At 47.5% G+C, this 14,787-nt stretch overlaps 1 protein-coding gene across 1 annotated transcript in view; it reads right to left on the minus strand.

Moving 5' to 3' along the window:
• Positions 1-14,787, minus strand: part of LOC120916855 — a 167,856-nt gene that overhangs the window by 106,091 nt on the left and 46,978 nt on the right. The window contains exons 3-5 of the mRNA XM_040327798.1: positions 10,647-10,765; positions 8,896-8,960; positions 3,548-3,671 (exon numbers count right to left, since the gene is read on the minus strand). Coding sequence (XP_040183732.1) covers positions 3,548-3,671; positions 8,896-8,960; positions 10,647-10,765 — 308 coding nt within the window. The remainder of the gene's footprint in view (positions 1-3,547; positions 3,672-8,895; positions 8,961-10,646; positions 10,766-14,787) is intronic.

Consider the following 14,787-nt stretch of genomic DNA (forward strand, 5'->3'; position numbering starts at 1 on the left):
ATGTGTCCAATAGAGAAGACGTGTCCTGTAGAGAAGACGTGTCCTGTAGAGAAGACGTGTCCTGTAGAGAAGACGTGTCCAGTAGAGAAGGTGTCCAGTAGAGAAGATGTGTACAATAGAGAAGATGTTTCCAGTAGAGAAGATGTGTCCAGTAGAGAAGACGTGTCCTGTAGAGAAGACATGTCCAGTAGAGAAGGTGTGTCCAGTAGTGAAGGTGTCCTGTAGAGAAGACGTGTCCAGTAGAGAAGACGTGTCCAGTAGAGAAGGTGTGTCCAGTAGAGAAGGTGTGTCCAGTAGAGAAGATGTTTCCAGTAGAGAAGACCTGTCCAGTAGAGAAGACCTGTCCAGTAGAGAAGACGTGTCCTGTAGAGAAGACGTGTCCTGTAGAGAAGACGTGTCCTGTAGAGAAGACGTGTCCAGTAGAGAAGACGTGTCCAGTAGAGAAGGTGTGTCCAGTAGAGAAGGTGTGTCCAGTAGAGAAGGTGTGTCCAGTAGAGAAGATGTTTCCAGAAGAGAAGATGTGTCCAATAGTGAAGGTGTCCAGTAGAGAAGATGTGTCCAGTAGAGAAGGGGTGTCCAATAGTGAAGGTGTCCAGTAGAGAAGATGTGTCCAGTAGAGAAGATGTGTCCAGTAGAGAAGATGTGTCCAGTAGAGAAGATGTGTCCAATAGTGAAGGTGTCCAGTAGAGAAGATGTGTCCAGTAGAGAAGACGTGTCCTGTAGAGAAGACGTGTCCAGTAGAGAAGGTGTGTCCAGTAGAGAAGATGTTTCCAGTAGAGAAGGTGTGTCCAGTAGAGAAGGTGTGTCCAGTAGAGAAGGTGTGTCCAGTAGAGAAGATGTTTCCAGTAGAGAAGATGTTTCCAGTAGACCTTCAATGCTTTACTTGGGACAGGGTGTGGCAGACAAATTCTAATAATTCTGGTATTGGTTGGTAATGCCGCCCCAAGGGCTGCCATACTTCACCCTGCCCCCATCACCACCCCTGACTACAGTACAAAGACTTTCCAATCATTTTTCTTATTATTAATTCTTCGTGACCCACATAACTGGGGACGTAGCAGGGGGTATGTCCTTTGCCTTCACACTTTGTGTTTATGGTTTACCTCTGTCCCACATGAGAACATTGGGTGATACGGGCATGATGATGTTGTTAGGGTAATAAGGCCTATGATGAGACGTACTTTGTGTTTTCTATAGTAAAACGCAGTTCTGCCCACAGACAACCCCCCCCCTCGATCAGACCGCATGTGTTCCGCCTCTCTGTTCATTCCCATATTGACTGCTGGGCTCGGTAAAGTATTCTGATCTGACAGAAGGAACACTAACAAGGAGCCCACGCTGGGCCGAGTCACAGCCACCAGCCTATGGCTTATTATTAGCCGAAGCCATTGATGGGATGAGTTATAGCAATACATTACAGCCGCTGGATGGGCGCCTTTCATTGCCATCCAGGCCATTTAGCTTATGGTACATCAAGACACAGCTTGTTAAGTGCTGATAAAGGGGGACGGAATGGTGTCAGGATGTCTTAAACACGGCGGCTTCTTGATGTGACATCTTTATGTCTCCTGTTGACTCTCGCAGAGGCCATTAATCTTACAAATGGAGGGGAGATTTAACCTATATAGAAGATGAAGGAGCAGGAGACGGCCTTTATTTCAAACATCGCCACGCTGGACATGTAATGAATTCAGATAACAGGAAGATCTAATAAACGAGGAGTAATTATTGGACAACTGGGGCAACATAACTCAGAGAAGATGCGTCACGCGGGCCGCACGGGCAGCTTTAATGTAGCGGAAACTTTACAGCTTAGTTAGCTTTTATTTGTTCAGTAGGACGCGGGGAGCCGCCGGGAGCGGAAGATCTGCGCAATCTTCCCAGTAAAACATTTACACTGTGAAGAGACTTCTAGAAAAACTGTACTTACCCTGTGAGCCTACCCCCCCCGACCTAAGGTAACCCGACTTTCTTCCACCCAGGCAGCATAGGTGTGTGCAGGGGCGGACTGACCATTGAGGCACTCGCGCACTGCCCGAGGGCCCCATGCCACTAGGGGGCCCCATCAAGGTTGCCAGGCTCAGTAAAACCAGGGACAGTATGTAAAAATCTGTGTTTTTTTACATCTGTCCCTGAAATGTCCAAAACCGACATGATTTTGATGTGAAAATCCTGAGATTTTAGCTGCCCCGCCTCTGTAATGCCTCCTGGCTTGGTGGCCATCTGTAAACCCGGGGGCCCCATAATCTTCTATTGCCCGGGGGCCCCATGAGTTGTCAGTCCGCCCCTGGGTGTGTGCAGCCTATTGCATTAGGGTGTGTGCCACAAAGCTCCAACGCCAGGGAGCTCCAGGGAGGAGGCTCTGGTGGTGGGAGACAGTTGATTGGCAGCATATTACCCTACACCCTAAACACGAGTGTAATGTGTTCCTACAGTTGAACCTAGCCTTTAATACATTGGGGGGCATTCACACCGGCCACTGGCATCCCCCAACCACCCACCTGGTGCCGCCCCTGGATAATGCTTATTCACATGGGGTGATAAGGGTGTGCCCAGGCACACCCGACAGACCCTGGCCCGGATTCAGATACATTTTCATATCTATCGGCGGGCGGAGTGTATCTCAGATACATTACGCCGCCGTAACTTAGGCCGCAAGTTCCGTATTCAGAAAGAACTTGCGCCCTAAGTTACGGCGGCGTAGTGTAAATGTGTCGGCATAAGCCCGCCTAATTCAAATGTGGATGATGTGGGCGTGTTTTATTTAAATTACTTGTGACCCCACGTAATTGACATTTTTTTACGAACGGTGCATGCGCCGTCCGTGAACATTTCCAAGTGCGCATGCTCCAAATTACGCCACAAACTGTCAATGCTTTCGACGCGAACAGAACTTACGTACAGCCGTATTCGCGAACGACTTACGTAAAGGATGTAAAATACGACGCTGTTCGTGCGTTTCCGAAGTCCATACCTAACATGAATTACCCCTGCTTTATGAGGGGTAACTTTACGCCGGAAAAAGCCTTACGCAAATGATGTAAAAAAATGCCCCAGGCGGACGTACGTTTCTGAATCGGCGTATCTACCTAATTTGCATATTCTTTGCGTAAATCTACAGAAGCGCCACCTAGCGGCCAGCGTAAATATGCAGCCTAAGATACGACGGTGTAAGAGACTTACGCCGGTCGGATCTTAGGGAAATCTATGCGTAAATGATTCTAAGAATCAGGCGCATAGATACGACCCCGCACACTCAGAGTTACGACGGCGTATCCGGAGATGCGGCTAGCAGGACTTTTGGAGCGGTCCTGCTAGCGCACCGCTTCAGTGAGAAAACCCTCAGGCTTTCACATTGAAGCCTGCAGGGCACGATTTTTTCAGGCAGTATAGCAGCGCTATTTTTAGCACTGAGGCGCCTGAAAACGCGTCAGTGTGAAAGGGGCCTTAGGCATAACATTTCTGAACGGTCCCAATGACGAACGTTCACTTTGTGAGTCCCGGTCTGTATTAGGAATGAGAAGAAGAATTGCCCAGAAGGACTCACCAGATATCAGACTTGGAGTTGTAGCCGTTGCGGGTGAAGATTTCGGGGCTCATGTAGGACGCGGTGCCGGTGATGGTGGTTGCCAGGTCCGATGACACGAGGACACGAGACACTCCAAAGTCACCTAATCCACCAATAGAATGAAGACAATTAGATGAATGATGAAAAAAGGGGGAAAGCACTCACATTGCCACATGCGTATAGTATAGGAGAAAAAGGGGGCGTACCCAAAAAAGAATAACCGATGGTCGGACTTTATAGGCAGGACAACCACATTTGGAGCCAATGAGCTTCTTCTACCACTGTTCTGGATCCAGGGCCGCCATTAGGAATTATGGGGCCCCTTAGACAGCTTCAGGCATGGGCCCCCTGGAGCAGAGAACCGGGGGGGGGGGGTGCTGTCGCCTAAAATTAAGAAGAGGGGGGGCTACCGTGAATTGAGAGGCGGGGGGGGCCCTTTACAAAAAAAAGAAGAAATAATCTGGGGACCTCTGAGCCCTTTAATAAAAATAAAAATAAATAAAAAATATATATAAAAAAATATATTTTTTGTTTTTAAAAAGGGGAGTTGCCATCCAGGGCCCTGGAGACCTCTGGGCCCTTTAATAATAAAAAAAATATATATATATAAACAAAAATAAAAAAATAAACATTCATAGAGTCTCCGATACTTGGATATATATTTTCATATCTGGCACCAATTGCCCCAAGATAGTGAGATTTATTCTCTACCATTGTCTTCTCTTGTTGTTCCTCCTGAGGAAGCCTCGCGGTGAAACGCGTATACGCACAAGGGATACAACTCATGCTTATAATATCTTGAATGTTTTTTATCATTGAACCCTGTGTTGTTCTGTTTATATTTATTTTTTGCAATAAAACTATTTTTTGCTATTCCTGTTGTCGTCTTGCCTATAAAGTCCGACCAGGATAATGATGAGGCTGCACTTATGGGCACTGATGAGGCAGCATTGATGAACACTGGTGAGGCTGCATTGATGAAGCTGCATTGGTGGGCACTGATGAGGCTGCACTGATGGGCACTGATCAGGCGACGCTGATGAAGCTATACTGATGGGCCCTGATGAGGCTGCACTGATGGGCCCTGATGAGGATTCACTGATGGGCCCTGATGAAGCTGCACTGGTGGGCACTAATGAAGCTACACTGATGAAGCTGCACTGACGGGCATTTGTTTTCTCTTGGAGATTAGGGTGTGCCCAGGCACCCCTGGCACACCCTGTGCGCACGCTTATGCCCCTACCAATACATTACATCTCCCACATGCAGAACCTTCACCTGCACAGAAATGCGTTCTTTGTGTGAACCGGTGATCTGCCAATATGGTTCCGGCTATCCAGATGGTTCCTGTAAGGACTGCGCAGGCGCAATCCTTTCCGACGGAAATCTCCGAATCTTGGCCGGCATCCAGGGCGAAGTGGAATTTGAGGAAAGTGGACAGTCGGCCTCACGTCCTCGCTTCGCTCGCTCGGCCTCCTGGCTCTTTTTTTAACATCCTCCAATCCACAGGGATGTTAAGGAATGAGCCTGGATGCCGGCCGAGGTTCGGAGATTTCCGTCGGCAAGGATTGCGCCTGCGCAGTCCTTACAGGAACCATCTGGATAGGGGAACCGTAACGACAAGTCACCGGCCCTAAGAAAGCTACAAACACGGCAAATACGGATAGTTTTCCCGGGAACTTGTTATCATTTTCCAGCGGAGTTCCTAGTAAGATTGTAAATGTAAAAACAAAGCGATCCATTTGTGTGATAGTGTTGTGGAGAGGAGAGCCGGCCTCAGAGGAAAGGCTTTTATCTGACACTTATACATAATGCATCATAAAAACAACTCAAACGAGGTTCTCAGGTAGCAGACGGAGGTCAGAACACATCTAATTGCTTTATACATCACCGGGCCGGGAAAACGTTCTCCGCTTTATTTTATTTTCTGCCTGTAACTTATTCCTTGTTTTCATCTCCAATGTTATATCTACCGTTCTTTTCCTAATGCATTCCTTTTCAGGGGGAATCTTGGAAATAATACTCAGAGAAGAAACAAAGGGCCAGATTCAGGTACAAATACGTTACGCTGCGGCGCCGTAACATATCCCATTTACGTTACACCGCCGCAGGTTTACAGCGTAAGTGCCTGATTCACAAAGCTCTTACCTGTAAACTTGCGGCGGTGTAACGTAAATCTGCTCGGCGCAAGCCCGCCTAATTCAAATGGGGCGGGCACCATTTAAATTAGGCGCGTTCCCACGCCGAACGTACTGCGCATGCTCCGTCCGTCAAATTACCAATGTGCATTGCGCTAAATGACGTCGCAAGGACGTCATTGGTTTTGACGTTAACGTAAATGGCGTCCAGCGCCATTCACGGACGACTTACGCCAATGACGTCAATTTTAAAATTTCGACGCGGGAACGACGGCCATACTTAACATTGGCTAGGCCACCTAGAGGGCAGCCTTAGTTTTACGCGGCGTATCTCAACGGAAACGACGGAAATTTAGAGCGACAGGTAAAGCGTACGTTCGTGAATCGCCGTAACTAGTCATTTGCATATTCTACGCCGACCGCAATGGAATCGCCACCTAGCGGCCGGCCTAGAATTGCAGCCTAAGATCCGACGGTGTAAGTCAATTACACCTGTCGGATCTTAGGGCTATCTAAGCGTAACCTGATTCTATGAATCAGCCGCATAGTTACGACGGGCGGATCACAGAGATATGACGTCGTATCAGGAGATACGCCGTCGTATCTCTTTTGTGAATCTGGCCCAAAATCCTGACCAAAAATCACAATGAAAACCCGGAGGAAAAGGGGCGGCATCTGTGAGCCGGGACCGGAGCCAGGGCCGGGACCGGGGGGGCCTAATACCAAAGAGGCTTACAAGGAAAGTCCGAGACCCAATTCTACAGATCCCAGCAGCACATAGGAGGAGGATTGCAACTTTCACATCCCAAATGATTATCTAGGAGGACAGATTTCCAGAGAACAAATATCTGCAGTCTTCATGTGTTTCTTTATTCTTTTCTTATAGATAGAATAGTGAGAGTTCACAACACAAGTGGCTGATCGATGGGACCTCCCATAAGATTGTTGGGCTCGGTGAATGTTATGGGGCTCCATAGGTGTTTGATAAAAGATGGAAGGTTGATTGGTGGAAATTCATCTTTTAAGGCCTCTTTTTAGGACCACCTCAAAGAGAGAGCTGGTGAGTACATCCACCTCAAAGTCTATGATAGAGCCAGTGAGTACACTCACCTCCAACTCTATGATAGAGCCAGTGAGTACACCCACCTCCAACTCTATGATAGAGCCAGTGAGTACACCCACCTCAAACTCTATGATAGAGCCAGTGAGTACATCCACCTCAAACTCTATGATAGAGTCAGTGAGTACATCCACCTCAAACTCTATGATAGAGCCAGTGAGTACATCCACCTCGAACTCTATGATAGAGCCAGTGAGTACATCCACCTCCAACTCTATGATAAAGCCAGTGAGTACATCCACCTCCAACTCTATGATAGAGCCAGTGAGTACACCCACCTCAAAGTCTGATGGAGAACCAGTAACCAGTAAGGACACCCACCTCAAACTCCACTGGAAGTATACCCACGTCAAACTCTGTTGGAGAGCTAGTAAGTATAGCCACTTCACACTCAGTTGGATAGCCAGTGAGTACCCACCTCAATCTCTGTTGGAGAACCAGTGAGTACACTCACCTCAATGTCTGTTGGAGAACCAGTGAGTACCCACCTCAATGTCTGATGGAGAACCAGTGAGTACACCCACCTCAATGTCTGATGGAGAACCAGTGAGTACCCACCTCAATGTCTGATGGAGAACCAGTGAGTACACCCACCTCAATGTCTGTTGGAGAACCAGTGAGTACACCCACCTCAATGTCTGATGGAGAACCAGTGAGTACACCCACCTCAATGTCTGATGGAGAACCAGTGAGTATACCCACCTCAATGTCTGTTGGAGAACCAGTGAGTACACCCACCTCAATGTCTGATGGAGAACCAGTGAGTACACCCACCTCAATGTCTGATGGAGAACCAGTGAGTACAGCCACCTCAAACGGTGCCAAAAAACAAACTGTTGTATATTTACAAAAACATTTGCACTAAAACTTCACGATTGGTGGATAAACTGAAGAGTTTGGGGAGTCTCAGGTTTGGAATCTTTGTTTTTTTCCCCAGGCTGGTGTGAAGGAGACCTGAGAAGAAACCTCCTCTGGCTTTGGAGAGATTTCCACTGACTTTCTATTACTTCTTTGGAAAGGGAAGAGAAGAGAAATCTCCCTGGTGGCACACAAACGTATCTGTCATACGTCTTATCCATTCCCTACTCCAGGGATATGCAATTAGTGGACCTCCAGCTGTTGCAGAACTACAAGTCCCATGAGGCATAGCAAGACTCTGACAGCCACAAGCATGACACTCAGAGGCATGATGGGACTTGTAGTTTTGCAACAGCTGGAGGTCCGCTAATTGCATATCCCTGCCCTACTCTATCCAATAATAAAAAAAAACATTTAGGGCCAGATCCAGAGAGATCGGCGCATCTTTAGATAGGCATAGCGCATCTCATATGCGCTATGCCGGCGTAACATTGAGAGGCAAGCTGAGTATTCACAAAGCACTTGCTCCCATATTTACGCCGGCGTAACGTAAATGGGCCGACGTAAGCCCGCCTAATTCAAAGTAGCAAGGCAGTGGGCGTGTAGTATTATAATGAAGCGTGACCCCATGTAAATGCATGGCCGAACGAACGGCGCATGCGCGCATGCTCAGAATTATGTCGCAAATACTCCCTATGATACGACGGCTCAATGCGTACGACGTGAACGTAACTTACGCCCAGCCCCATTCACGTACGACTTACGCACCCGATGTAAAATCCGACGGCAGTTCCGATGTCCATACCCTAAACGACTTAGACCAGCTTTTTGGTGGTTTAACTTTACGACCGAAAAACGCCTTACGTAAACGACGTAGATTACAGCGACGGGCGCAAGTACGTTCGTGAATCGGCGTATCTAGCTCATTTACATATTCGACGTGTAAATCAACAGAAGCGCCCCTAGCGGCCAGCGTAAATATGAACAAGGTACGACGGCGTAGGAGACTTACGTTGGTCGTATCTTGGCAAAATTCAGGCGTATCTGATTTCCTGAATAAGCGTATAGATACGACGGCACACATTTGGACTTACGACGGCGTATCTGGAGATACGTCATCGTAAGTCTCTGTGAATCCGGGCCTTAGCTTTTCCATACACTGTAAGTCGCACTATATATACAGTAATTGCGGCATAAACAGACCTACTCACCGATTTTAAGCGTTCCGTTCTTTAGAAAGATGTTTTTTGTCTTTAAATCTCTGTGCAAAACAAGTCTGGAATTATAACAAACACAAAGTCTGATGAGAATATCACCGGCGGTGGGGAAAAGGCTGCAGATGTACCAAACAATGATGTCGTCAGACGCTATCCAGAAAACATAAAGGGCATCTGCTGCTTATCGCAGCTCCCGGCGCATCGGCGCATCGGCAACATTTCTTCTGGGCCGGATGGAAATCAGATGGAAAAATATTGCAGATTTGTCTTACATCCAATTATTTATTTTTTTTAAATGGAAAGTTTAAATGAATGGGAAAGGGAAATTCTAAAGTAGAACTTGTGGGAAAGGAGGAAGAAGAACAAAAAACAATCATTTAGATTTATTTTTGATATAAAGGGGGACTCTACTGGGGACACCTGATGTAAAAGGGGGCTCTACTGGCGACACCTGATGTAAAAGGGGGCTCTACTGGGGACACCTGATGTAAAGGGGGACTCTATTTGAAGACACCTGATGTAAAGGGGGACTCTATTGAGGACACCTGATGTAAAGTTGGACTCTACTGGGGACACCTGATGTAAAGGGGGACACTTGATTTAAAGAGGGACTCTATTGGGGACACCTGATGTAAAGGGGGACTCTACTGGGGACACCTGATGTAAAGGGGGACACTTGATTTAAAGAGGGACTCTATTGGGGACACCTGATGTAAAAGGGGGCTCTACTGGGGACACCTGATGTAAAGGGGGACCCTACTCGGGACACTTGATGTAAATGGGGACTCTGTTGAAGACACCTGATGAAAAGGAGATATTGGGGACACCTGATGTAAAGGGGGGGCTCTACTGGGGACTTCATAAGGGGTTCTTTACTGTAAGGCCCCGTACACACCAGAGGATATCGGCTGGAAACGGTCCGCCGGACCGTTCCCAGCGGATAAATCCTCTGGCGGATTTCGATCTGATGGCTTGTACTCACCATCAGATCGAAATCCGCGCGGAATCCATCCGCAGTGACGTGTCTAGCTGTCGCCGCGATGATGACGCAGTGACGTGCGCGACGCTGGAAGGTAATTACTTCCACGCATGCGTCGAATCATTACGACGCATGCGAGGGAGGAGAGCGGACGGATTGATCCGGTGAGTCTGTACAGACGACCGGATCAATCCACTGGACTGGATTCCAGCGGATAGATTTCTTAGCATGCTAAGAAATATTTATCCGCTGGAAATCCGTCGGCTGGAGAAATCTCCGCCTAAAAATGTCCGCTCGGGCCTACACACGACCGGATTTGTCTGCTGGAACTGATCCGCGGATCAATCCCAGCGGATAGATCCGGTCGTGTGTACGAGGCCTTAGGGCGGTAAGGATGTGGCACTCCCTTCCACAGTTGGTGGTGTATGCAGGGAGTATCAAAAATGTCAAAAAGCTCTTAGATTGTCATCTTAGTGAACACAATATACAGGGATATGGGAAATGGTAAGAATATAAACACACCCACCTCCACACGGGTTAAATTTGATGGGCTGCTATCTTCACATTTACATGCTCTGTTGGGTGACTGACCTCGGGGGTGGATTATTAGATTTTTGTTACATAATTGCTTGATGGTTAAATAATATCTTTAGAATTATTTGCATGAATGCTAATCTAGTGCTTCCCTATCGGCTTCCATTGATAAATATCCCTCATTGTGCTTCTGTATTTGTACAATTGATTGGTCTTCAGTCCCGGGCCTCACCTCTCGTGAAGATAAGTAACTCCGAGTAACAGCTGGATGAACCATTCCATGACGTGTCCTTCTGCCATCGCCAGTCCTCCATCTCTCAGCTGGTGAAGGTGGCAGTCCAGATCTCCACCCTGGCAGATAAGAGACAATTATTAGGTAGATTCAGTAAGAGTTAGGCCGGATTATCAGTAGATATCTGTAGATAAGACGACCTAACTCTGAATCTACGCCAACTTATGTTTAAGTGTATTTTCAAACAGAGATACGCTTAAACATATCTAAGAGACGCCGGCTTGCGCCGTCCTATCTTAGATTGCAATATTTTGGATGGCCGCTAGGTGGCGCTTCCATTGCGGTCGGCGTAGAATATGTAAATGAGGAGATACGCCGATTCACGAACGTACGCCCGGCAGACGCAGTACTTTTACGCCGTTTACGTAAGAGATAGGCCGCGTAAAGTTAGAGCTAGGCCCTAGTGGAATAGTAATGTCAAGTATGGCCGCCGTTCCCGCGTCAAAATTTCGAATTTTTTACGTCGTTTGCGTAAGTCGTCCGTGAATCGGGATTTACGTCGTTTACGTCCACGTCAAAATCAATAGGCCCGCGCGGCGTACTTAGCCGCAATGCACACTGGGAAATGTAGGCGCATGCGCAGTTCGCAAAAAACGTAAGGTCAAGCCCCATTGACATAAAACACGCCCCCCTCAAACACATTTGAATTAGGCGCCCTTACGCCCGCCGATTTAGGCTACGCCGCCGTAACTTAGCAGGTAAGTACATTGTGAATCATGGGGCATATTCTTAAAGATCTGAGGCGGCGGAACGTATGTCCTTTACGTTACGCCGCCGCAAGTTTAAGTGGCAAGTGCCTGATTCCCAAACCACTTACCTGTAAACTTGCGGCGGCGTCGCGTAAAGTCCACCCGCGCAAGCCCTCCTAATTCAAATGATCCTGGTAGGGGGCGTGGATCATTTAAATTAGGCGCGCTCCCGCGCCGATCGTAATGCGCATGCTCCGTCGGGTAAATTACCCGACGTGCATTGCGCTAAATGACGTCTCACGGACATCATTTGTTTTGACTGTAACGTAAATGGCGTCCAGCGCCATTCACGGACGACTTACGCAAACAACGTTACATTTTCAAATTTCGACGTGGGATCGACGGCCATACTTAACATTGAGTACGCCACCTAGGGGACGTGTTTATCTTTACGCCGCGTATCACTTACGGAAACAACGTTAAAACACTACGGCGGGCAAGCGTACGTTAGAGAATCGGAGTGACTAGTCATTTGCATATTCTACGCTGATCGCCACCTATCGGTCAGCGTAAATATTGCAGCCTAAGATACAACGGCGCAGGCCGTCGTATCTTAGACCCCATTCACACCTAGGCGTTTTTACGCCTGTAGCGCTACGCCGCTGCCGCCAGAGGGCTGAAAACAGATGTCCCTCTATGGAGATGGTTCACATCTCCACGCCGAACGCCGGACGCCTGTCGCCTGCCGTGTGAAAAAAGGTCCCGGACCTTTTTTTCAGGCGTCTTCGAGCGTTCGGCTAGGAGATGGCAATCATCTCCATAGAGGGGGTCATCTTGGGGCACATCTAGGCAGACAATACCGGCGTTTTGTCGCCGCAAATCGCGGTACAAAACGCCGCTATTTTTACCGCGATTTGCGGCGACAAAATGCCACGATTTCGTCCGCCTAGATGTGAATGCAGCCTTAGGCATGTTTAAGTGTATCTCAGTTTGAGAATACACTTAAACATAGGATCGGACTTACGTCGGCGTATCTGCTGATACGCCGGCGTAAATTATTTGAGAATATGGCCCCATGTACTTGCCTAGCTAACTTACGGCGGCGTAGCTTAAATGCCTTAAGTTACGCCGCCGCAAAGTTGCGGCCATGTACTTGAATCTAGGCAATTCTCTCCAGCACCACGTCTTGTATAAAAAGTAACGGGAGGCGATACGTCCAGAAACAAATCTCACAACAACACCCTTCATATCACTTAATTGTGCCGATCGCCAGATAAACAGACATGATCTATATATTGAAGGATAACTGCTAGGCCTTGTAAAGTGTATGATATATATATATATAGGGCATAATGCACCATGAAGTTCCCCTGACCATCGAAAGGTACAAAACTGCAGAGCGAGAGACTTTTCAATGGCAACTGAACTACAAGCTCACCCCAGCTTGACCATTTGGCAGAGGAGGCTCTCTAATCAGGCAAAAAAAGGCGGCCGCCTAAGGCCTCGTGCTCCCAGGGGCCTCGCGGCTGCCTAACTTGCCTGACGTGTGTGGGGAGAATGGGAGGGAATGTCCCCGGTCAGTGTCCCCAAGGTGGCAGGGTGAGCTCAGCGGGCCGGACTGTAAATAGAGGCCGCAATAATATGTAAATAGAGGCGGTATTTATATGTATATCATGCCTCCCTGAGGTCATATCCTCCCTCACCTATTCTGAATGCTGCCCACTGGGGAGATAAAGGGGCGTGCTTTAGAGTCCCGCCCACAACTGGGGTCATTAAGCCTAACACCAGCACGTTCTGGTCAGTGTAAACCCCTATTACATGGGTGGTCAGTGTAAACCCCTATTACATGGGTGGTCAGTGTAAACCCCTATTACATTAGTGGTCAGTGTAAACCCCTATTACATGGGTGGTCAGTGTAAACCCCTATTACATTGGTGGTCAGTGTAACCCCCTATTACATTGGTGGTCAGTGTAAACCCCTATTACATGGGTGGTCAGTGTAAACCCCTATTACATGGGTGGTCGGTGTAAACCCCTATTACATTAGTGGTCAGTGTAAACCCCTATTACATTGGTGGTCAGTGTAAACCCCTATTACATGGGTGGTCAGTGTAAACCCTATTACATTAGTGGTCAGTGTAAACCCTATTACATTAGTGGTCAGTGTAAACCCCTATTACATTAGTGGTCAGTGTAAACCCCTATTACATTGGTGGTCAGTGTAAACCCCTATTACATTAGTGGTCAGTGTAAACCCCTATTACATTAGTGGTCAGTGTAAACCCCTATTACATTGGTGGTCAGTGTAAACCCCTATTACATTGGTGGTCAGTGTAAATCCCTATTACATTGGTGGTCAGTGTAAACCCCTATTACATTGGTGGTCAGTGTAAATCCCTATTACATTGGTGGTCAGTGTAAACCCCTATTACATTGGTGGTCAGTGTAAACCCCTATTACATTGGTGGTCAGTGTAAACCCCTATTACATTGGTGGTCAGTGTAAACCCCTATTACATTGGTGGTCAGTGTAAACCCCTATTACATTAGTGGTCAGTGTAAACCCCTATTACATTGGTGGTCAGTGTAAACCCCTATTACATTGGTGGCCAGTGTAAACCCCTATTACATTAGTGGTCAGTGTAAACCCCTATTACATGGGTGGTCAGTGTAAACCCCTATTACATGGGTGGTCAGTGTAAACCCCTATTACATTAGTGGTCAGTGTAAACCCCTATTACATTGGTGGTCAGTGTAAACCCCTATTACATTGGTGGCCAGTGTAAACCCCTATTACATTAGTGGTCAGTGTAAACCCCTATTACATGGGTGGTCAGTGTAAACCCCTATTACATGGGTGGTCAGTGTAAACCCCTATTACATTACTGGTCAGTGTAAACCCCTATTACATTGGTGGTCAGTGTAAACCCCTATTACATGGGTGGTCAGTGTAAACCCCTATTACATTGGTGGTCAGTGTAAACCCCTATTACATTGGTGGTCAGTGTAAACCCCTATTACATGGGTGGTCAGTGTAAACCCCTATTACATTGGTGGTCAGTGTAAACCCCTATTACATGGGTGGTCAGTGTAAACCCCTATTACATGGGTGGTCAGTGTAAACCCCTATTACATTAGTGGTCAGTGTAAACCCCTATTACATTAGTGGTCAGTGTAAACCCCTATTACATTGGTGGTCAGTGTAAACCCCTATTACATTGGTGGTCAGTGTAAACCCCTATTACATTGGTGGTCAGTGTAAACCCCTATTACATGGGTGGTCAGTGTAAACCCCTATTACATTGGTGGTCAGTGTAAACCCCTATTACATTGGTGGTCAGTGTAAACCCCTATTACATGGGTGGTCAGTGTAAACCCCTATTACATTGGTGG

This window comes from Rana temporaria, chromosome 11 (genome assembly GCF_905171775.1).
Source record: "Rana temporaria chromosome 11, aRanTem1.1, whole genome shotgun sequence".
Lineage (NCBI taxonomy): Eukaryota > Metazoa > Chordata > Amphibia > Anura > Ranidae > Rana > Rana temporaria.